Here is a 25045-nt window from a genome sequence, read left to right on the forward strand (position 1 = left end):
GAATATCATTTTAAATTATTTTAAAAGAAACTTGAAGGCAATAATATCATTTCTATATCTACTGAAAAAATACTAAATAGAAGCATTGAAAAAGTAACAAGAAACGATTAGAATTATATATAACACTACAGAAAAATGTGTGTGTGTGTGTTTAAAATATCTTATTCTGATATTTAGGATATTTACTGGTCCAAGCAATGTAGCGGAATGAAATGTTGACTAAGGACTGAGAATCAATTATGCTAGGATGGCCTAAGTCTTCAGGGAATTCTCTACTCAGTGAAAAAAAAATCAGTTAAAATGTACAAATTCAATCTTTATCATTTTTGCTCAAGATAGAAAACATCTCATTTCTTTCATTCTCTTTGCATGTTCTGAGGACTCACTCAGAAATAGTGCCCAAGAGACTCACTACAACTATGACTCATGAAATATTCTTTATTTGCTGAAGTTTTGGAAGCAGAAGTTTTTGTAGAACTCAATTTTTAAGTGAAAAGCACTTGTTTAGCAAAAGACTCAGGTATTTGCAACTTGAAGAAATACTCACTCAAATAAGGTTACACCGAAATCAAGCCAGTTCCATGGATCCCCAAGGAAAGAAAAAGATCCTGCCCAGAAGCCTCTTGCAATGATTTTGACAAGTATTTCAAATGTGTAAATTCCAAGTAAAGTATTCCTGTAGAGAATTTTTCACATAAATTTTAAAAGTGAGAATAACATACTGTCAGTTCTGAAATACTGTATCTGTAAGTGACTACCTGGTATTTGAAAATCAGTCATCAGAAAGGTAAAAACATGTCTGGTAGGCAGGCCAAAACAACCAATCAGACAACAAACAAAACAGCAAGTGCCCTTGAACTTGAGTATCATTTTAGATAGGTCTCCTAGGATGGTTACCTCTTGTGGCATTAGCCATGAGTTTGGCTACCAACTTCTTTTAGCTATTTCTGTCTCAGAGATGATAGGCTTTTCATCTATGTAAATAATAAAAATATCAAATTTACTCAACATTAGGATTGCACAATAGTTAACAATAATTAAGGAAATATGTAAGATTTACCTTTATTTTATACATATATAAACACAAAGATATCTTTGGTGAACCAGTATTAGAGTTACCTTCCAAAGTCAACCAGCTCTAGGAATTTATAAAGCTCAGGGGCATAACTTCAAGAAAGTCTCTACCTAGAAATTTCAAAGGGTCTTTCTATAATTGTGGTCTAATTCAAGTCATGTGGCAGAGGAAAGAAAAACAGAACAATAACAATTGCTTTCTTTTTCTTATTTTTTAATGCTGGATATTGAACCCTGATATACTAGGAAAGTGCTCTACCACTGAGCTACATCCCCAGCCCTAACAATTTCTTAATAAATGAAAAGGAGAAAAAAAAAAGTTATTTGAGTTAGAAACAAATCAGGTGTTGGGTTACAAGAGTTAAGACCCAAAGCACTAAAATATATTAATCATTAATATTAAGTTTGAAATTATATCCTCCATAAGGATTATAACAAAATCATTAAACTAAAGTCTCAAACATTTATATTATGTTAATCTATTGAGAAATAGAGGTATTTAAAATCTAACTAAGAATAATGAAAGGGTACAAAAATACTAAAATTAATGAGTTGATAAATATGATAATTTTTATTTGGAGAATTCACTCATTCTGTTGCAGGTATAAATACATTATATACCTTAAATATTTTATTATATATAAAGTATAAGTACTATATCATGTAATGTTATAGTATATAATATATTGTGTAACTTAATGTTATGACATCAAAATTACAAAATGTTAAAAATGAAAATATAGTAATATGTGACATTATGTGTAATAAAATTTATAAACTTACTCAATTGCTGTTATCCATATTGACCAATTAGTCATAGTCATAAATATGCAATCAATGAGGACGCTAATTAAAATTAACAGTCGGAAAAAGGTGAGCTACAGTCAAGGAATAGTGGATAATAAATGATATTAGAAAAAATATTTCTATAATCAAACTTTATAAAAACACATAATAAAATATTTTTAAATGTTGAAAACATTATTGAAAATTAATGGACATTAATATTTGTTAATTTCTACTATTATGGGTATTTAGAAAATATATTTCATATGTATTTTCAAACATGGAATAACTAGTGGAGCATTATTCACATTTCATTATCACCTAATGTGAGATATCAATTTGAAAGAGAAAAGTTTGGCAGCAACAGTTAAGTACAGAATAGTTGAATTTAGTATTAGCACAGTTTAAAACACAGTCCACAAGCCAGTAGCAAAGGATATGGATGCACCAAAACCTTGATAGTTGTTCCTCTGATGGGACTGAAAGGAGACAATGTGCACAAGATGGAAGCAGCATTGAACCTAAAGATTGTTCTCTTTTTATTTAACACCATGAAAGTCTATAAGAAGAAAAAACAAATGAAGTGAAATAAGAATGTAGAACTGGAATTTCATTAATTATGTAACATTGCCAACTATCATTACCATCTAGGATTTTAACAGCTATATATCTTTTTGATATCCTTCTACAGACTAAGTCAAATGAAAAGATTTTTACAGTTTTCATTCATATTTACTTTTATGTGCTCATCTACCAGTTTCATTTTGTTTTGTCCTGCCACTGCTATAGTCAAGAAAGTTGCCTTAGACCACACCACCAGGTCTCCACAGCACCAGCATAACAGGAAGACTACTGTATCCTGATGGCACATGAAGACACACTTAAAAGTACCAGAAGTGTCACATCTCAGAATGTAAGGAAAGTATAAAAGTTAATTTTATTAAAGAACAAATTAAATGTTGGTTTCAATAGTAAATATGATTTAGTGTATGAAAATACTATATTAATCATTAACAATTATCTGTGAAATAAAATCTGATTTCTTTGATATCACTACATAAACATATCTAATCCAAAATTTTATATTATGGAAACTTAAGATGTTGGGATATTAAAGCATTAAAATCCTAACAAATGTGATGAATGATCAGAAGTGTCCTAAAATTGAAACTGAATTTCATATCTCTATGAGTGTGTGTTCTTGTATGTATTTATATATGTGTATATATACATGTATATGTATGTATGGGAGCATATGTATGTGTTTTTTTTGTATATATTCATTGAAATTATGAAGAATGTTTGTCTGTTATTGAATTTTCCCCTTTTGATTTTTCGATGTAAAGAGAAAAAATCTAAAAAGAAATAAAGAAAATAAATCTGATTACTTAAAGTGTTCTTTCTATGCTGTTTTCCAGAACAATTTCAAACTTCACACAAGATGTAATATATATGTAACCAGTTAATTTGTGTCATTGCAAAGGGATGAATACTTACAGATAAAATGGTTTCTCAATTTTTAAGGGCTCAAATTTGTATTAATTTTATAATCATTTGTTTCTATGTTTTATCTTTAACAGAATAAACGGAATACAACTCAAGTGTTTAAATAACACAGTGTCACTGATAAATCACAGCACTTTTTACATGAAACTATTCTTGTGATTTTGCCCCACGTTTTTCATGGCAACTAGACCATGAGTAATTCTGGGCTTTGCACTAATTTTCAATAGCCTTGTCTTTGTCTTCAATATCAAGTCTGCCTTTGCCTACCATATCATATACAGGACAAAATACTCTTTTCTCTGCTACATCACAGCTACTAATACTGTGCCATAGAAATCTTATCGCTTAGGCATACCAACAACTAAATGCTGAAATAATGGAGATGAAGACTTGCACTGTAAAGAACACTCAAGATTATGCAGCTGACACATTTTTATTTTCTAATCATGAAAGGTATTCCAGAGTTATATTAATATAAAACAAACAAACAAACAAAAACGCACTTTGTCTCCAGAGACTTCAATTCAAATTTATTTCACTAATTTTATAACATCTTTGAAAATACTACAAGAATATCAAATCACATTTGTCTACCATGAAGCTCCTCTTCATCCCCGGAAACTTAATCTACTTTATATTTACTTCATTTTTGTCAATGGCTCCAACCATTCTTCCAAGCTGAAAATCCTGGCATTCTTTGTCAGTCAGATTCTATTTCTTGTCAGGTTTGTTCTCTCCCTCTTCTCTAAGACCCTACTATACTCTGGACCTCAAATCCAGCAGTTTGGATTATTCTCCCTCATATTTCAATTTTTTGATTTTATGTAATAGTGATTTAGAAATCTACCAGACTGACTTTACTTAATCACTTTATTCATATCTGTCCTTTGATTACCACATTAAATCCCTGTTGACATCTTCATGATCTCATCTTATTTCCCACAACTTGCAACATAACCATGTTCCCAGTCACATGATCAGCCTTTCTTTTCCACATTCCAGAACAATCTCTGCTCTTGCCTGTTTCTAAAAGGCTCTCCCTTTGTGTTATTAAAATCAAAAGTGTTCTGCAAGCTTTAATTCAAATTTTACTTCCTCAGTGAGGACTTTCAGGTTCATCATTCCACACAGATCTATCTTTTCTAAGCAAAATTATTTTCATGTTCAGCATTTTGTGCTTGTTCTAGGATATATTAATAGGTGCCACAAGTCTTTCTGGAGATCAGGTATGAAAATATGAAGGAATAAATGAGAAAAAGTGATTAAAAAACTCATACAGATTCGATTCACTTTCCTGTCTCCTGAGGAAGCTCACCAAGTTGGCCATTTTAAATAGCTGTGTTTATTCTGAATATCTCAAAATTATTTTAAAATTGATAACCATAAATAGCTAATCAACTTTGCTGTCATAAAACAAATTGCTTCCATGAAGGCACATAGTATATACATTAAGAAGTTAACAATACAAACTACCCAACCAATATATAGCAGTTCTGATAAAATCTCAAATGTCTGCATTCCCCAAATAATATATCTTAGGTAGTTCTGTATAATATAAAATTATCTTTATCAGTTCTTCATTCACTCACTCTTTTTTTGTCCTATGTCAATTATATCTTTTGCATTGTCTTCAAATAAAATAATGAAAATGTAATCACAATAATTTCAATTAATACTCACATTTTTTTTCACATAGTAATATGAATCCACATCTTCCAAGGGCTCTGACACCATTCCTCTAGAAAGGTCTCCATAAATGAATGGAAGCTTTTTGCCAACTTCCAAGGTAGGGTCCGGCTTTAAATCATCTTCTTCATGTTTCTCGTTTTGTTTTTTAGCAATATGCTGTTTTATAAGTTTAAGAGATTCTTCCGTGAAAGGGACAAGGCCCTTTGATTCCGGAGAATCCAACATTTCCAATTTTGTACCTGTAAGAAATTACTTTTCTTCAGTTCCATATAAAAATTGGGTTTATTAAGAAAATCTAATTTACAAAACCTAGAATATTGTTAGAATGGAGAAGAGCAAAAGAAATACATATATTTATGGAGTACATTGAATTCTATAGAAATGTAAATTGTTAGACTTAATATTAGACTTAATTTATAATTTCACAAGTGACTCAGTTGGCTTTATTTACTCATTACTTGAACATTCTTTTTTTTTTTTTGTATGTGATAAGTGCATTTGTGTTGAGATTCTGATAATTCCATGATGCAAAGGCAGAGTAATGCTGTAATGGAGTTTGTTATACAGGAATATGTGTCTCCCTCTCTCTCTATCCATCTATCATGAATCTTTCACGTTGGCCAATTGACAGTATTAATTATTACAATCTTCCCACTATGTCTTTGGTATCCAGTGGAGGACTATTGGCTCCTATCTGTAGCATTATCAGGAGGTTGTCAACTGCTCCTGCTTGATTTATATGGTGAGTTCCAAATTAACATTGGCCCTAGGAGTGGGTGGTACATAATACGGACCTGGCTAATAATTGATTGAAATCTTTTTGAATCATTGGTCAAAACCAACTATTTTGCTGACTCGTTCTATTCCAATTCTTGTCAAAATTTTCTCTTCAATTGATCTTACTTAATGCCAACTGACAGGTTTCCTTTATTTATTTGCCTATTTTTTTCCTGTAATTTTATTATTGCAATAAAGAATAAGGAATTTTGTACTTGATGTTGTGTCATTTTATATCATATGCCATGTATTTCACAGTGCTGGCACTAGCTGAATTTCTTTTATGAGATTTTCTACAACTGAAATTACATTCAGGCTGGGGCCGTAGCTCACTGTCAGAGTGCTTGTCTAGCTAGCATGCATGAGGCACTGGGTTCCATCCTCAGCACCATATAAAAATAAAACAAATAAAATAAAGGAATTCTATCCATCTACAAATACAAAAAAACTTTTAAGAAAGAAATTACATTCACAAGAACATGTGTCTACTTCAGAATTTTTCACTGTTGTGAAAAATTGAATTAATACTTTAATATTTTGTTTGTCTATTAATCAGAAGAAAAAGGTGAGTTAATATTAATGGAATAACATTTATTATAAAAATTATACATCCACTACCAACATAGGTAAATGATGGATATAAACAATTATAGATAAAAAAGGCAATCTCATAAATACCCAAGGGGAGAACACATAGTATATTTCTGTGGCATAAATGTACGATGGAAAATCTATTGGATTGACCACCTGTGTCTTTCATGGGATCATAAATTTTTTGGGTTTTGCATTGCTTTTCATGTTGCTTCATTCTACTGGAACAAGCCTTCCTTCATGTACTTCTAAGAATATACCCACCAAAAACATATCACAGTCATAACTTTGATTGTTCAGTTTAAGTTCCCATGTGTACTAATAACCTTTGTGTCAAAAATAAATAAGTAAAAGGTTATTCTAATGAAACTACCACAGCCTATGGATCCATTTCCTCTTAAAATAGTCACCTGTGACCAGAAAGAGGGACAACTTCACATCGGAAATGGTTGCTTTATTCAAAAGTCATCAAGATATGTTCCAGGTATTGGATGTGGAACAAGTTTAAATAGGGGATTATGGACTAGAAAAATCAGCATATGTCTACTTGCAGCTCCCTTTCCCAGACTAATGATATAAAAATTCACTCTTGCTCACCTCAAAATTTGCTTATTTTCCAAATGTCTTTGTTCAATATCATGCGCAAAACTGAAACTTATTGAAAGTTTGCTAAGAATTATTATCATACATAACATGAAGATACATTTGAATATGCTCAATATGACACTGTTGAGACTTCTTACTACTGCTTCAACCTCATTGTTCATTGCTCATCTATTTAGGTCTTTTATATCCTCTCGGTTCACTTTTAGTAGTTCACTTTTAGTCCAGAAATTTGTTCATTTCTTCTAGATTTTCCACTTTATTGTTATATAATTTTTAAAAATAATCCCTAATGATTTTATGAATGTCAATGGTATATGTTGTAATGTTCCTTTTTTCATATCCTTTTATATATAGGTTTTTTTCTCTTCTTTGGTAAATTTAGCTAAGGGCTTATTAATTTTACTTTTCTTTTCAAAAATCAACTCTGTTTCATTTATTATTTGTATTATGATATTTTATTTTTTTTAGTTGTACATCTATAAATAAACTAAAAGTATTGTGTTATTTACTTATGTGGTGCTGAGGATCGAACCCAGTGCCTCACACATGCAAGGCAAGCACTCTACTGCTGAGCCACAACCCAGCTCCTATTTGCATTACTTTAAAAATATTCTATTTCATTTATTTCTGCCCTGATCTTTAGTATTTCTTTCCTTCTGCTGATTTTGAGTTTAGTTTGTTCTTGTAGTTTTAAGACCTTAAAATACATCATTAGGTTATTTATTTGAGATTTCTCTATTTTATTAATGTAGGCACTCATAACTATAAACTTCCTTTAAGTACTGCTTTTAATATTCTATGGATTCTGGTATATCATGTTTCCATTTTGATTAATTCCATGAATTTAAAAGATTTCCCCTGAATTCTCCAATAACTCCCTCCTTGATCATTGAGAAGTGTGTTATTCAGTATCCAATTATTTGCATTATTTCTGTAGTTTCTCTTGCAATAACATTTTTAGTTTCATTCCATAATGATCTGACAAGATGTAGGAAATTTAAAAAAAAATTTGAATTTGTTAATACTTGCTTTATATCCTAAAATGTGACCTATTTTGGAAAAGAAGTTCTGTATGATTAGGAAAATAATGTATATTCTGTAGCTGAGTGGAATATTCTGTAGATGTACGTTAGATACATTTGATATGTAGTGTAATTTAAAAGTGCAATCTCTTTGTTTATTTTTTGTCTAGATGATCAATCTATTAGTCAGAGTTGGGTATTGGAGTCAACTACTATGATTATATGGAGTCTTGCCTCTCACTCTTTGTCCAGTAGTGTTTGTTTTATAAAATTGGGTTCTCCAAAATTTAGTGGTATAATTGTCACATTTCCTTGATGAATTCCTTTCTTTATCCACATGGCTGTGATGCTTGTTTCTTCTGATTTTGGCTTAAAGCCTGTTGTGTCAGGTATGATTATAGTAGTCCTTTTGCTTTTAGTCAGGGTCTTCCTTAAATTGCTCAGGCTCGCCTTGAACTTCTAATCCTCCTGCTCATTCCTCACATAGTTGGGATTACAGGTGTGTGCCACTATGGACAGAGATTTTGCCTTTCAGTGTGACTCAGCACTTCACATTTATAGATTTTTTTATTTTTCTGTTTTGAACCCTGGACCTCACACATGTTAAGAAAGTGCTCTATCACTGAGCTATACACCCCCAGCCCACTTATCTCTTGCATTTTTCAATATTCTTTCTTTGTTCTGTACTTCTGGCAATTTAAGTATAATATATTGTTGTAGAGAAGTTCTTTTATGGTCATGTTTATGTGAGGTTCTAAATGCCTCCTGCACCTGCATGTCTGTCTTTCTCAAGATTTGGGAAATTTTCTAATATGGTTTCATCAATGAGTTTTCTGTGTCTTCAACCTGTGTTCAGCCTGTCTTCAACTCTTCTCTCTTGTCTATTCTTATCATTTGCATGTCTGGTATTTTAATATGTCTGATATTTTTTCTTCCACTGATCCATTCTATTGGTGAGGCTTTCAATGAAGTTTTTAATTTGACTTATTGAGCTTTTCATTTCTAAGATTGATGCTTCAATTTTTAAAATCTCTCTCTCTCTCTATTGAATTCCTCTTTGCATCCCAAATTGTCATTTAGCTATAATGTATTCTCTTGGAAGTTGTTGAACTTTAAAAAAATTGTTCATTTGAAATTTTTGCCATTTCATTAACTTTGGTGTCTTTAGAATCACTAACTAGAGAACCTTGAACTTTATAGGTGCCATGTTGCCTTGTGTTTTCATATTTCTTGTGTTTTTGTGTTGAGATTTGCTGATTTATTGAGATGGATGTCTCTTCCATTTTTATATGAGAGCTTTCTTTGCAAGCAGCCTTCTTTCAATGATTTGCTCTGGAATATCAATTTGCTGTGTAGTGCTGACTTTAATTCCAATTGGACTTCATAGCATAGTTGCCCTGTTGCTTCTTTGGCTTTTATTAGTGAATTTTGATGCAGTGCATAACTGCATTGGAGCCTGAGGGACTCACTTTCTCTATAGGTCTTGCATAAGTGGAGTCCTTCTGGTATTTCAGGCAGATGTGGTATGCTCAGAAAAATATGTGAGCACACCTGTGTGGTTACTCCTTCAGTCTTGTCAGCAATGTGGGCAGTCTGACCGGTTGTGAGGGCAACCTATGTTGAGGTCCCTCTTGATGTGGTATCCACAACCATTGTTTTTTTTTTTTCTCTGCTGCTACTGAAGTCAGTGAATGTCTAGGAGTAGGATTTCATGACCCAGCCATGCCTCAGGGACAGACTATTGCTTGCTAGTGTATGGAATAATTTCTCTAAGCTGGGCCGGGCATGTAGCTCAGCAGTAGAGCACCCACTTAATGTGCTCAAGGTGCTGGGTTGGATACACAAGACTGCATAGAAGAAGAAAACAAACAATAATAAAAACAACAAAAACCAGAGAAAGGAATAAAGTAAAATCCCAATAAAAACAATCACAACACAACAACAACAAAAAAGAGAAGGGAAAATAATATAGAATAAACTAAAAAGTTAAAAAATAATAAAAAGTAAAATTAATTCAAAAAGAGAGAAACCAAGGAAAAAAGAAAAAATTAAGAGACTAAGGAGTAGAAAAACTACATATCTATGTAAGTATGTGTAAATATCTAATTCATATACATATGTATATAAAAGATATACATATTATATAAAATGCAAATTTTTATCATATAAGTGTATGTGTCTATATAAAGTAAAATTAATTTAGAAACAGAGTAAAAAGGAAAAATTAAATATAAAGGGAATATAAGAAAAATATGTATGTATATATATATACACACACACACATTTATATATACACATATAAACAAACAAACACACACACACACACCAAAAAAAAATAGGATTAATGGAGAGTAAAAATGTCCTCTCCATCATGCTGGATTATGGAGACAAGACTGGTTGTTTGAGACCTGTGCTTTTCAGAGGTTCTTTCCATGTCTTCTTAGGCTGTCCACCCCTTCAAGACAGCAAAGTCTGGGGATTACTCATGCTTCTTGGCTTTGTGGTGCTTGTCAGTCAACTAGCTGAAGTGGTCTGTTGCTGAAGTCAGTTGGAATAACTGAGTTGCCTTGCATGCTAGAGTGAACTAGGGTGGAACTCAGAGCTCTGGAGGAGAGGATTTAGTCTGGATTTATTTAGACTGTGCACTCCAAGAGTGCTGCAGACACTGATATTGCAGCATGGCACTAACATAGTGTGGAGTATGGAATTCATCTGGAATAAGTGCCCTCTTCACTATGCACTCACAAGGCAGGGCTGTTGTTGGGCTTTGCAATGTGTCAAGAACTCTGACACTTTTTATGCTGCATCCATTGAGGGCAAGTAGATATTAAAGAATCACAACTATCTGTGCTAGGGGTTGGCAGCTGGCCCCATGCAATCTACTGCCTATGATTCTGCTGTTCTGAGACTTTGCTCCCATGCAAAATCATAAGTTGACTATTCCTTCGCCTAGACTCCTGCAGCTGACTTCCTGAATTGCCAGTTTTAAAGTGGAAGCATCTTCAGTTCCCTTACATGTCACAGTCCAGGTGGCCAGGGCACATAGTTCTCAGCAGCTTTGCATCAGAGGCTCTCCCCAAGTCCAAACTGACTCTGGAGGCAGCTGCCTCCATTAAGTCAGTGTAGTATTACCTTCATGAAGAACTAGAGGCTGGAAAATGCAGGAATCTTTGACTCTCGGAACAGCAAGTCAGACAGGACTTTCTCAAGAAAGTTCCATGAGAATACACTGCTAAGTGTAGTAAACTTGTCTAGAGCAGACTGGTATGAGGATGATCCCAGGTTGACTGCCTGTTTAAACTATATTTCTGCAAATAGTTGATTGATTCCTGTTCTAGTGGTGCTCATTGGAACTGTCCCTCTTCTACCTCAGTCCCCACCCTCTGCCACACTGCCTTCTGATTCTGGGAAACTGCTTTACCCTCTGTTCCATTATCCAAAGGCCTTGAGTTTCTCCAAGTCTCTGTCCACTATTGAACTTCAGTGTTCTCCCACAGTCATCAATTTTATGAGAAGCTGCTCTCCAGGTGATTTGATCCTATCCCCCAGAAAGTGGGTGAGTGCTATGGTTGTAAACAATGTGGAAAAGCCTTTGTTACATCTGCTCAGCTTCACTTAAATGAAGGAACCCAGAGTGCAGAGAAATCATACTCATGAAAACAATTGGCAAAGTCTTCTGTTAATAATGTTTCACTCATTAACATGTAGTAAGTTTTCTGTATAAAAATTCTTTGAATGTGAAATGTTGTGAATCAACATTTCTTGTCAAAATCAAAGAGAAGAAAGTGCTCACATGTCCAAATCTATCTATCTATCTATCTATCTATCTATCTATCTATCTATCTATCTATAAATAGTACTGAGGATTTAGTCTGGTGGTCCTCTATCACTGAGCCACAACCTTTTTCCTTTTTATTTTGAGACAAGTACTTGCAGAGTTCCTTACGACTTTGCTTAGGTGCTGAGTTTGGCTTCACATTTGTGATCCTTCTGCCTCAGACCCCGAGTCTCTGGGATTAAAGGCAAACACTACTAGATCTAACTGAATAATGCTTTAAATGTGAAGATTTTGGAAAATCATTCCATTTTCCCTGTTGCCTTCAAAGTCATTTCACTCACACTGTAAAACAAACCTCAGAATGTGGAAGATTGGGTACATTCTGTCAGCTTCCCATCTCAGCCCTGCTTTCCTTCTCATATATGAAAATACTCAGAGAAGCCCTGAGAATGTGAGAAATGTGGGAAGTCTTCTAATTTTCCCAGTTTTTTATAAGGTCTGGGAAGACTCTTCTTGAAAGATTCATGCCAAAATTGAATAAATCATATGCAAGTAAGTGAAAAAAAAAAGAAAGTGGGTGAGTGCTGGGTGCCTCTAAACACCATCTTCATTCCTGTAGATGGACTTTTTTCTTTGTACAAAAACCAATTCTATTTGTGCTTTATGTACTCAACACGGGCCTTGATTATTTAATAAGGAAAACAAACTAAATGTTTAGTAAATTAATTCTGAAAATGTCTCAATATGAAAATCTGTACTGGATAAATACTAGAAGATAGGCTTACCAAGCACTTTATCCACAACCCCTTTGACCAACAAATATGACGTATCAAAGCCTTTGGTTTCCTACATGACTTATCAGACATATCAATAATTTAGGTTGTGGTAGAGAAATAAATCAGTGGAATAAAAAAAATAACATCATGAACTTTGAAACTGAAATTGGGTAGATCTACATTCAAATCCAAAACTATTACCAAAATTCTGAAAGATATCAGTTAAATGTACTATCTAATATATTTGAACCTGTTTTTTCAGTCATAAAATTGAGTTAAATAATGATAATTGTTTAATGGGTGTAATTGATACCCAGTAATTGTCACAGAATAAATGTGAATTTTAATTGTGATAAAATTTGATACCTTAGAATGGTAGACCAAATCTAATGAAATAATATATGAAAGTCATACATATAAGTCTTGGAAATTTGACCTAAATAAATCAATCTTCAAAATTACAGTAGAGAAAAGATGTGATCTTGTGGCAGAAAAAAAAACTGTCAAGGAAATTTACTTGATAGTAATGAGACTTATAAATCAATAACAATTTTTGTCTGGCAAGAAAACTAATACAACCTTGACTGTATTGATGAAAGATGGAGGGGAAGTCCCTTTGCTCTCCTCTCAGTTCACAGGTGTGTACAAAAACTGGAGTTTTTTTTCTTCTTCCTTTTTTTAAATTCTTTTTTTATTTGTTCTTTTTAGATACACATGACAGTAGAGTGTATTTTGACATATTATACATAGGTGGAGTATAACTTCCCATTGTTGTGGTTGTACATGATGTGGAGTTACGTTGGTTGTGAATTCATAGATGAATATAGGAAAGTTATGTTCAATTCATTCTACTGTCTTCTTACTTAGAGTGTTTTTAAGTGAGGACAGGATGTTGGTTGAATTAAAAAGAATCCATATAGTAACCAACAGAAAGAAGGAAGTATGTATAACAGTTGAGGCAGAAAAGATGCAAATGAATCCTTACTATTTTCAGGTATGAGAGATATGGAAGGAAAATGAGACATCCATATTATTAAGAAAGAATGAACTGGGGTCAGTGAGCTGAACCCAGAACAGATTTGGTTCAAGTCAATAAAGAGTTTTCTCAATAGCTGTCAAAAACAGAATGACTTGATTTGGGCAACAGACCTTTTTCTTAACTGGCACTGGGAAGCATGGACTTGACAGTGGGTGGGATGATTGCAATGGGTCCAAATATTTACTGGAAATATTAATAAATTATAATTTTGGAACCTTCCAATGTTAAGATTTTTGGATTGAATGTGTTCCACAGTATCAGGTGACCTAAAATTTGGGACTACACTATTAACTAAATTAAACCTATACAGCATTAAATTTAGAAAATCAAAAGCATTTTTACATCTGTTTGCACTACAGTGAATTCTTACTGATTTACTTACTGAATTACTTACAGTGAATTCTTACTGATGTTTTTAAGGACCTAGTCTGATGGCTAACAAACATTATTACACCTATTTATATAAAGAATATCTTGTTTAAAAGTAGGCAAAAAGGGAGGTTTCAAACTTACTGCAAAGATGCTTCCATTAATGGAAAAAGAATCTGCATATTTTTCATTCTTTCATTGAAACCTCAAGATTCAATTTGATAGCCTGCCTTCTTATTGCATTGTCCAGTATAATTTCTCTCTATTTTTTCTGTTATTACTCCATGGTAAAATAGTCTGACTCCTCATTTTGCTACCTACTAGATATGAGACCTCAATAACATCTCTCAAGTCTTACTTTCCTCCTATGTAAAATTTAGAAGCCCTCATGCATCTCTCAATGCTGTAAAGATTAAATCAGACAACACAGAAATCCTGGGACCATGTTACTGGCTTCATCAATATGAATTCTCCCAACCCACTTATCCTAGAAGACGCTTTCGGTGATAATTCTGACACTGAATGGAATTAGTGGGATTGTTGACTAGAAGAATGAATGGCTAGAAGGCCTTGTCTTCTACAGCATTGCAAAGCAAGGCTTCATTTGTCAAATGGAACTGGCATGAGTTGGACTTCTAAATGGTTGAAAGCAGACTGTAAATTATTAATCATTAAATAATAATTCAGTAAAAGCATTTCTGTGGGGTATTTATATAATATGGTTCAGGCACCATGCTTTTCAGTGAGCTATCTTAATACAGCACTAAAGACTGAAACACACAGAAAGATTAATAGTTAATCTGTCCATTAGAAGGCCTTCCTAAAAAATTGAATAGCTAAAGTAAGTTTTTGGCAATAAATGCATCACATTCAACTCAGGCTAGGACTCTAACAAATTATAGTTGTACTAATAATTTAAATTGCTGATTGAATTGGAAATGGTTTATTTTGGGTATAAATTAAAAGTGATCCTGCAAAATATGGGGTTAATTATCAAAGAAAAACTATTTTCCCTAAATTTCAAATTCAAATATGAACCAACATTCATTATAATGTATTGACAATTGAATTATGACCACTCTTACTGAATGACTACCAGTTTTGAGGCACCAGACTACATGTTTCTCATTATATCATCCTTATGATTGCCATACAGATGTGGAGACAGAACTTGATCAGTTTCATAACTTCTCCATCATTGTGTAGCTGCTTAGGTGGTGGAGATGAATGCTAATCAGGTTGCATTTAAATCTAAATTTGTATACATTTAAATTATACCACAAAAATTCATGCAAACTTAAAAATTTTAAGGCAAGTCTAAACAATTGATACTTCAGTGTGGATCCTTTAGAAATGTCCACTTGGCCACCAACTTTTATTGTTAAGTAGTTGTCAGGTTAATGTCAGGTGGAAATGGCTAGACTTTAAGCAAATATTACCAAAGTCAAATATTTTACCTTTTATAAAACTGAAGATAAGGAAGCAGAGTCAACATTAATTTGGAAAGGACAATATACTGCCTAACCTGGTAACCCTCCATTATTATTATTGTTGTTGTTATTATTATTATTGTTATTATTTCAATGATGAGGATCAAACTCAGGACCTTATATATGCTAGTCAATCACTCTACCACTGAGCTATGTTCCCATCCTCTAACCCACTGAGTAGATTTAGGGAATTTGTTATTTCATTGTAGGAGAGTTCCTGCAATGGAAGTGAAAAAGTGAGCCAGATAATACAGAAAATAATTTATCTCTCATGAATTTAAGATATGATCACATTTCTTCAGCTAAACCAATCAAATGCATACACTGAAGATTTTGAATTTGGACCTGGAGATATAATGTAAGAGGGGCTGTAGACAATCCATTTTTGCAAAACAAACAGAAGTTCCAGTAGCAACTTTTGGCAACTTCAGTGACAATTGTAGCAATGGAGTCAGTGGCAGTGCCCAAGTGCTGCATATTTGGCAGTTTGAGGCTGAGTTATTATTAATGTCTCAGCCATTTGAAAATGACTGTGGTCTTGGCTATTAGTCTTAAACTTAATTCTCTCTTGAATTTAAGACTATTCAAAGTTGGCTTTTAATCTACCATATGGTTTTATTTTCCCATGCTGATTTTGTTATTGTCATTAAGCATAACTTGAACTATCAGTATATATAATATAGAATCTACAAAAACATTAAGTGTTTTGTCTAAATTATAGTGGAAAATAGAGGTATTTAATAACGGATGCAAGAAAGTTTGTGGAAAATGCTCCCCCCTTAACCCCAAGAATTTTACAGTTAGGGTGGGCATTCCCTTTCTGTCAGTTATTTTAAAACAATTTTAGTCACTACCAGTGGCATTCTCTCTCTTCCTAACTTCAATTTCCATAAAGGGTTTGGATCATGATGTAAAGTACAAATGGATTTGGTTTTGCTTTTCTTCTATTGCTTTTTGAAATTTGAGCATTCTCTGCCTTCTGGTTATGCTGACGGTGAGAGTTTTGTGCAGCTTTATTTGCTTTATTTTTTGTACTCCATTGTTTGGGGAGCATATATAGGAGGATTTATAATTGGGTAATCCCTATTAACCCTGGCTCCATATACTTTTCTTATCCAGGTAAATGCTAGGTGACTCTATTACCCAAATGGAAAATGAAATTTAAATTAAAAAAATAAACTATAAAACTTATAAAAGAAAGCATAAGGGCTGGATGTGGCTCAAGCGGTAGCACGCTCACCTGGCATGCGCCGGGCGCTGGGTTCAATCCCCAGCACCACATAAAAATAAAATAAAGATGTTGTGTCCACCGAAAAATAAAAAATAAATATTAAAAAAATTATCTCTCTCTTTCTCTCTCTCTTTAAAAAAAAGCATAAGTAAACTTATGAATAATAATTCAAGATGAAAGTATTAGTTGAATAACAGAAAGTGCTGCTGAGGCCATATTCTAGAGATATTCTAGATATTCTGGCAAATAGGTATAAAAGTTCCAGAAGAAAATCTGGCACTAACCCTTTAGATTGAAATGTGTAGACTTTTCCCTAGTAAGCTGAGTAAAAGGTACTTACCACTTACGTAAACATGTCAAACAATTTATATGGACAAGATGTTTCATGGTAGTGTAATTTTAATAAGAGAAGAAGTCAACATGTACATCTGGTGTAATCATTAAAAAATTTATGGTATATCCTTATTAATGACTACTATTAATTTTTTATGCATCTGTAGCCACATCAATTTTTAAGGTGTATGCATATAGAAGTATTTAAAAATAGGAACAGGTCTTAACTAGAAAATGATGTGCTTCCTAATATCCTTATATTAAAAAAAAACCCTAATAGTTAATTCCTAATTCTGTCTATCTATTTATCTATCTATGTCATGAGTAATGATAGTCTATCACATATGGCTTATATGACTGACTATAATTCATATAGAGAATTTAATTATTGGAGAAATACTCATTTAGTGATCTATCTTATTATTAAAACATTAAGATATCCTAGTTGTTATCCTATAGTTTTGTTACCATTGGGGGAAAACAGGAACAAGGGATCTCTCCTTATTATATATTACAATTGCATGAATATTTAAAACTGTTTCAGTAAATGTCAATAATTATAAAAATGCATGATTAGAGGGATGCACAGATGGAGACAGATATGATAAATTATCTAAAAATGGTAGCTGAAGATACTAATTATTGATTGCAGAGTCCTATCAAAAATTTTTATATTTTTATATGTTTGAAGTATCTTATGATAAATATTTGTGAAAAAATGTTTAGTTCTGGAGCTAGATTTTCTAGATTTAAATGTGGTACTTTCTTTGACTTTAGTCCTTAAACTCAATTTTCTCAACTATAGAATGGAATAGATAAGAATAACTACCTCTTAGAGTAATACAATTATGAATGAGTTAAGAAATATATAGCCAGCCATATGGCGGCCTGTACTTGTAATCCCAGAAGCTCAGTAGGCTGAGACAGGAGGATCATAAGTTCAAAGTCAGCCTCAGCAATTTAGTGAGGCCCTAAGCAACTTAGCAAGACCCTGTCTCACAATACAAAATAACAAAGGGCTAGAGAGGTGACTCAGTGGCTAAGTACCCCCTTGGTTCAGTCCCCAGTATAAAAAACTAAATAAATAAAAGAGCATCTAGAAAAATGCCTAAATATAACTTCAATAAATATTAGTTATCATTGTTCTTAATACTTTAAAGCACTAAAGCTTAACCATCTTTTAAATTGAAATAATTATATAATTTATTGGAATTTACACAAGGAATGTGGAGAATACAATTTATTTTTTTTACTCATAGCTCAAAGTAATAACAAGAATCTGTTATAATGATCATATATAATACTGTGGCTTTATTAAATAGGTTTTAAAATTCCAAGTTCTTTATGTATTTTTTTACATTTTCTTCTGCTTTATTTGTATCTCTCTTCATCAGACTTTTAGATTTCATTTTTATTACTTTCAAGCTGTTTGCTTGTATTTCCTCTTCTAACAATTGTCTACAACTATGTTTAAGCACCTTAATAATAGGCTTTGAGTGGCAACCCAACATGTCCAATGGAAAAAATCCACCATGCTACAAAAGTCTTAAATATCTAGAAGCCTCCTTGCTCCTATCCTTTGCCCTACTCAATGTGTCATTCATTTTTCTCTTGTCCTGAGACCCAGCTTGAACAGTTGATATTGGTGGATGATGACTCCTGGGAATTGAAAGTATAGCATACTTCTCGGTAGATTCCCAGAGTCTAGTCAGGTTTATAAGGATCTGGTGTTTGTTTGTTTGTTTTATTTTTTGTTTGTTTGTTTGTTTTCAGATTAATACAAGACATATCACAATTTTACTTAATGACTTCCACTCCCAAGGGAAAGAGCTATTTCTATGTGTGAAGACCAAAAGGCAGCCAGCTGAACAGACCTAACATCTGGTAGGAAATGGTCATGTAATTCTGTGCAAACACAAGCTCCAATCTCAAAACTTGCCTCCTCTGTTGCATAACTGGTTGATACTCTTGGGATTATTCTTGTATTTGCATCTCTTCAGCATGCTATCACTTCATTACAACTTTTTATTACCCCGAGACCATTTTATTTTCCATTTTAAATGACTTTTCATTTATGTAGCTTTGGAGTCTCTTAGTGCAAATTTTGGCCAAGATTCCTAAATATATCTGCCTGAGGTAAGATAAGCCTACTCTGGATCCCTGTTCTGTGATTTTGCTGGCTCCAGCTTTCCAGATTGCTTAACTCTGTCTTCATTACTTCCCTCATTCTAATTCCTCTCAGATTCCTTGGAAAATGCTGGAATATGCTTGCTCTCTTTTGAAAAATGTTGTATAAACAAGTAAGTCTCTCTATAATATAATCATATTCACTACTTTTAAAATTTTTATTTTTATTTCATATATATTAAAGTGAACTCCAATTTTTCTTTAAATGACTGTTCCTGCAATTTGATATGTCCCTATCTTGCAATAAGTTTATCCATGGTGTAATCATTTTTTATGTATTTTTAAATTATTGATTGACACATACTATTTACACATATATATGATGTAAAATGTGAAATTTTGATTCAGTCTGTACTGGGTGTTATTTTTTTGACATTCATTTGTGGAACATACACTTATTAAGTGCTAAGCATGATATTAGACAATAATGCTCTAAGTATTAATGAAATAAAATGACTAAATTTAAGAATAATCTGAAACAGATTTGTGAATAAATTAGAATGAAGTTTCAACCTTAATTCATTTCTGAAAATGATTAAATCTTCACGAGGAGCAGAGACTGAAATTAAAATCATCCAAACCCTGGTGGATTCTACAGATTGTCATTGTCCAATAGTTCAAGAATAATCAATTAATGTCTATCTTCTTCTGGACGGGAGCAAACATATTACGCTTTAGGATGACACAGTCAGTGGACATAATAGGATTAAAAGAACACAAACTGTGCCAGATAACCAAACCAAATCCTCCTACCTGCATCTGATTCTAATTTACAAGTGCAATGAGTGTAACAAGAGCTTAGTGGCAGCTAAAATGCCAGGAAGGGGTGCAGATTAGTGGTGAAAAGATCCTCTCAAGGGCCTCCTGCCCCAATAAGAAATGCCAGCAGAAAGGGAGTTTACCAAAAATACAAAGCAAAGCTTGTTCAGCCTTAAATGTTCCCACTTGAATTTTCCAAGACAAAAAAGGTCTTTGGTTCCTTACCAGTCACCCAGAGAAAATGATCCAACCCAATATTCTAAAACACTCAGTTTCCCCAATTTACCCAGATGTTCTCAACACACCCACTGCTTTGTGAACTCATCCTCTAGGATTTCTGAATTATCCCTTGTTACTCCACTAAAATGAGCAAGTTGTGAAGGAGCCAGTATTGTCTTAGAATTCTATGTGTAGTGGACCCAGTCTATTACATCCTTGACCAAAAATTCCTGGCTAGTGGCCATATTAGGGATCAACAAGTGAAAGAAAAGTGCCCTTTGTCACTTCCCAGAGGAATACAAAAGAGGCTCTTTCATGGGATTAGAATCTAAATTTTGCTCTTGATCTTGAAGTACTTAATATAACTAGTCATCCTGAGATGGAAGACCTGAATTCTATTTCTATTTTAAAAATTTCAGAGCTTTTAGTGTCTCTGAAACTTTGGGGAAACTGTCAGAACCAGCTGACCTCCCTTAATGTCCACTTCATCTGTGAGTACACTGCTAGATTTCCTTGAACCTCTATTATTTCTTAGCTTCTCAGCAATGGAGTTAAGCTCATAGATCCATAAATTGTATCCTAAATCTGTGACCAACAAAAGAGTTTTGAAACAGTTGTCATGTAAATCCAAACAAAGAAGGCTAATATCTAGTTTGGCTCTGTGATAGCTTAGATGGACATAAAAATTCACCAAGGTACTAGACCTTGGGAAGAAGACTAGATGTGTTTGTGTCAAATCTGTAGCTCATGAATTCTGAAGCCCTTGAGAAGACAAAAAGGCTAAATGATGACGTACTCTTATCAACACCTGTCTATACCTTTGTACTGAGAGCTGTAGAGAGAGAGAGAGAAAATTCTCTCTGTATAGGTGGTATAGATCATACTAGCTTTTGTATGTACATTAGAAATCTCCTGGGGCTTATATTGAAAACCTAGGAGCCCATGGTCCAACCCAGACAACTTCAGAATATCTTAGGTTACAGTTCCTTGAGATGATTCTGATGAAGGCTGCCAGGCTGAAGAACCCCAACCTAGAGCTAGGCATGGTAGCACATATTTGTAATCCCAGCAGCTAAAGAGGCTGAGGCAGGAGGACCACAAATTTAAAGCTAGCCCCAGTAATTTAGCTGGGCTCTAAATAACACAGGGAGACTATGTCTCAAAAGAGTAAAAAGGGCTGGAAATTTGACTCATTGGTTGCGTGCCCCTGGGTTCAATTTCTGGTGCCATATAAAGAACCCCCGACTCTACTGGCTGATAATTACACTTCATCCAACTACCTTTACGAAGCAATAAGACACCTCTGTACATTTTTTTTCTTCTCATTTGATATCCTGAGTATGAGGATAAATGAAACAACAGCAAAAAAAAAAAAAAAAATAGGATAGTGGATCTATATAGGATAATATGCCAAATAGAACGCATAAATCAGAGTTGCTGAGGCAAACACCTGCCTAACAATATTCCATAATAGAAGATCCCTTTTCTTTTCGTCTCTTTGGGCACCTAAACTCTTTCCCCTCAGCTCTCCTGTAAAGGGGATGCCAGAAGTCATCTTTCCTGTTCCCACTCCCAATGGCTTCCCGTTTCTTAATGTGATTCCTGCCTGTAATTCAGCCAGACTGTGGAGACAGATTCTCCCCAAGTACGATGTGGCCACCCAGCACTCACAGCTTCTTTGTGCCCATTTTTTCCTATCTACGGGAATAGAAACTGTAGCATCTGAAGAATCAATGTACATGCCTTCCCAGAACTGGAAAGAGAAAAGAAAACAAATGCTAGATTAGCTCTGCCAGAGAGAACTGGGAAATTGTGATATATCCTCTGAGTGTGCACCTCTCTCTCTCTCTCTCTCTCTCTCTCTCTCTGAGAGAGAGAGAGAGAGAGAGAGAGAGAGAGAGAGTTTATCTATCTAATGAATTTCAAGAAAAATCAGGTTAGCAGACAAGAATGTAAATCATAGAGCAAGGTAAGTTAAGAATAAAGAAAACTGAAACAAAAAATTAGGACAGTTGATGCCTAGACTAAGGATAATATCCTAAAATCCAATTTCAAGAGGACATAGAATAGCAAATAAGGAGAAAACAACTTCTCACTTAGTTTTCAAGGTATTTTGAAACAATTGTACACTGCATCAGACATGAACAGTGTACCAAGCCTATTGTACTAATGACATTCAAATAACAACTGTTGTTTTTTTTTTTTTAAAGATAATAGTAAGACCCATGAAATAAGTTAACTTGGGACTAAATGTAGCATTTACGTAAGAGAAAGATATAAAGGAAATGCAATTATTAAATAAAATCTATATTGTTGATACATAGGAATCACACCTTATGACCAATTTGGTCATTTAGTAACCAATTTAAATTGACTATTTTGGGATGGACCTAATTCACTGCAGTTAGTATTATGGCTTGTAATTCACTTTTCCAACATTGCACAATGACTCACAGCTAAATTCTCTGAGGCAAAACCTTCTGCCCTTAAAGCACTCTTGACTAGAATTCCTTTTCCCCACAGGGATTAGATCTCAAATTATATTAAATGCAATGCTCTACTTTTTTTCTTTTATGGGAGGCTTCAAAAATATACTCATTGACTTCTAGGAAGCAGAAGCCTGTGAGGAAATATGGCTAAAGATAGAAATTCTGAAGGGTATGGATAAAATTAACATAATCAATAATTTTAATAGTAAAACTCTATAGAGGGATAATACAGATTCATCTCAATGGATATGACCTTCTGCAGATTGGTCCATGGAGGTAACAGGCACCCTCATACAGTTCACGTAAGAGTGCAATTTGGTGGGTTTCTTCTTCTTAAGGGAAATTTATCAGTACTTTCTTAGCTTCATGTACCCTGATCCAACAATTAAACTGCCTTATGAAAATTTTTTTCAGAACTTGAAGAAGTTATATCTGTAAGTATATTTATTACAACACACTTTTAGCTCAACAGAGAGAAACAAAGTGCACAGTATAAAGGGCTAATGCAATTAACACTCAGATGTTGCTATCATAGACTACTAGTCAGTAATAAAGAGGAGACATAGATACATCTGTGCTCATATGGAAAGACTTGCCAAACCAATTATTAAGTGAAAAATGTAAAGTTGAGAACAAACTGTATCACTTGTTTCTGGGTAAATTTTAAAAACTATTTTATTTATTTTTTTGGTAGGGGTGCTTTACCACTGAGCTACATTTGCAGTCCTTTTTATTTATTTATTTTAATTTTGAGACAGGGGCTCAGTAAGTTGCTGAGGACCTTGCTAAATTGCTGAGGTTGGACTTGAATTTGTGGTGTTCCTGTCTCAATCTCCCAAGTTACTGGGATTACAGGCATGCACCACCATTTTGGGCAAAACTATTTATTTTTAAATTGACAATATTGAATGCTTTTATTGTGTACAACATGATGTTTTAAAATATATATACACTGCAGAACTAGTAACAAATGCATTAACTCAAATAGCTATTTTTGTGGTGATAGCATGTAATATCCACACTCTTTTACTTTTTTCAAGAAGTCAAGTCATTAACTATAGTCAGCTTATTGTCCAGTAGACGTCTTGAAATTTATTCCTGTCTAACTGCAGTACTTTGTGCCTAATATTTTCTTCTCTTGAAGTAAATAAACTATTATATTTTTGGAAAGAGACTAAACAGTTGTAGGGAATTCTGCTGCTTCCCAGTTAACATTTCCATATTGCTTGGACACAACTCAAAATGCAAGTGTATTTTCAAAGTCTAGAAATGAAAAGTTTGCACCCTGAATTTTTGAGGAAAAAAGACAGTTTTACTTAAATGGCACTGATTCACTTGGGATTTTGCATCCGTATGAACAAGTATTCTTTAAATTTCCCCTCATCTTCTATCAGCTTGGCTTTCTGCTTTTGGAAAGCATTAGTTTTCCACTTGAATTGGTTACTTCCACTCTGGCTTTGACTATCTAATACCAAGTGTTTTACTTGTCCTAGGTAGACAGATTATCTAGCCTGAATTAGATGACATTACCATTTTGTCCCTGGATCTAGAATCTGCCTGCAGCTATGTCTGGGTCTCAGGTCAAGACATTTTGGCTGCAGGTCTTATTCTTCAATTAATGATTAGAATCCACTCATTTTGAACTCAACTCCTTCACTCTGAAAATTTCAGCCAACTCATTCCTAGAATATGTTATTTTGAGGAATAAAATTGGAAATAATCAACCTTCTCAAAAACAAGTATAAATTATCAGCTCTAAAATTTGTATTTGCCCTTTAGTTGATAAATAGCAATTATATATATTTATGAGGTACAGTGTTACATTTGATATATGCATACTTCGTAAAATAACTGAATCAAACTGATTAATATATTATTTCTTTGTGTGAAAATACTTAAAACATATTTCTTTAGCAATTCTGAAACATACACTACATTATTGTTAACTATAGTTCTCATGCTGTCCAAATCAGTAAAATATTCCTCCTGCCTAACTGAAACTGTACATTTTGATTATATCATTTCCTCTTTCCCAATCCATTTCCCCACCCCATATTCTGGGCACCACCATTCTATTCCTAACTATGAGTTTAACTATTTTAGATTATACTTATAAATGAGATCATGTAGCACAGTAGGCCCTCTGTTGCCATTGGGTTTGCAACTGTAGATTCAACTAACAATGGATCAAAACCATTTAGATCATAGACATAAATGCTAATAAGACTTAGCAAATATTGACAGAGTTAAGTGAAATATGCTGGATGAGGATCATACCCCAGATCTCAGCAATTGAGGTCTCAGTGCCCTAGAAAACAACATCA

At 33.5% G+C, this 25045-nt stretch overlaps 1 protein-coding gene across 2 annotated transcripts in view; it reads right to left on the bottom strand.

The window, feature by feature from the left end:
- The window catches only part of Scn7a (sodium voltage-gated channel alpha subunit 7), an 88831-nt gene that overhangs the window by 58521 nt on the left and 5265 nt on the right, over window positions 1–25045 (bottom strand). For both annotated transcript variants that reach the window (XM_046447547.2, XM_058580152.1), the window contains exons 2-5: window positions 5047–5294; window positions 2301–2419; window positions 1858–1947; window positions 548–676 (exon numbers count right to left, since the gene is read on the bottom strand). In XM_046447547.2, coding sequence (XP_046303503.1) covers window positions 548–676; window positions 1858–1947; window positions 2301–2419; window positions 5047–5280 — 572 coding nt within the window. In that variant the 5' untranslated portion in view covers window positions 5281–5294. The remainder of the gene's footprint in view (window positions 1–547; window positions 677–1857; window positions 1948–2300; window positions 2420–5046; window positions 5295–25045) is intronic.

The sequence above is a fragment of the Marmota monax genome, unplaced genomic scaffold, assembly GCF_021218885.2.
Source record: "Marmota monax isolate L192 unplaced genomic scaffold, Marmota_monax_Labrador192_F-V1.1 WCK01_AAM20220418_F8-fsc00007, whole genome shotgun sequence".
Lineage (NCBI taxonomy): Eukaryota > Metazoa > Chordata > Mammalia > Rodentia > Sciuridae > Marmota > Marmota monax.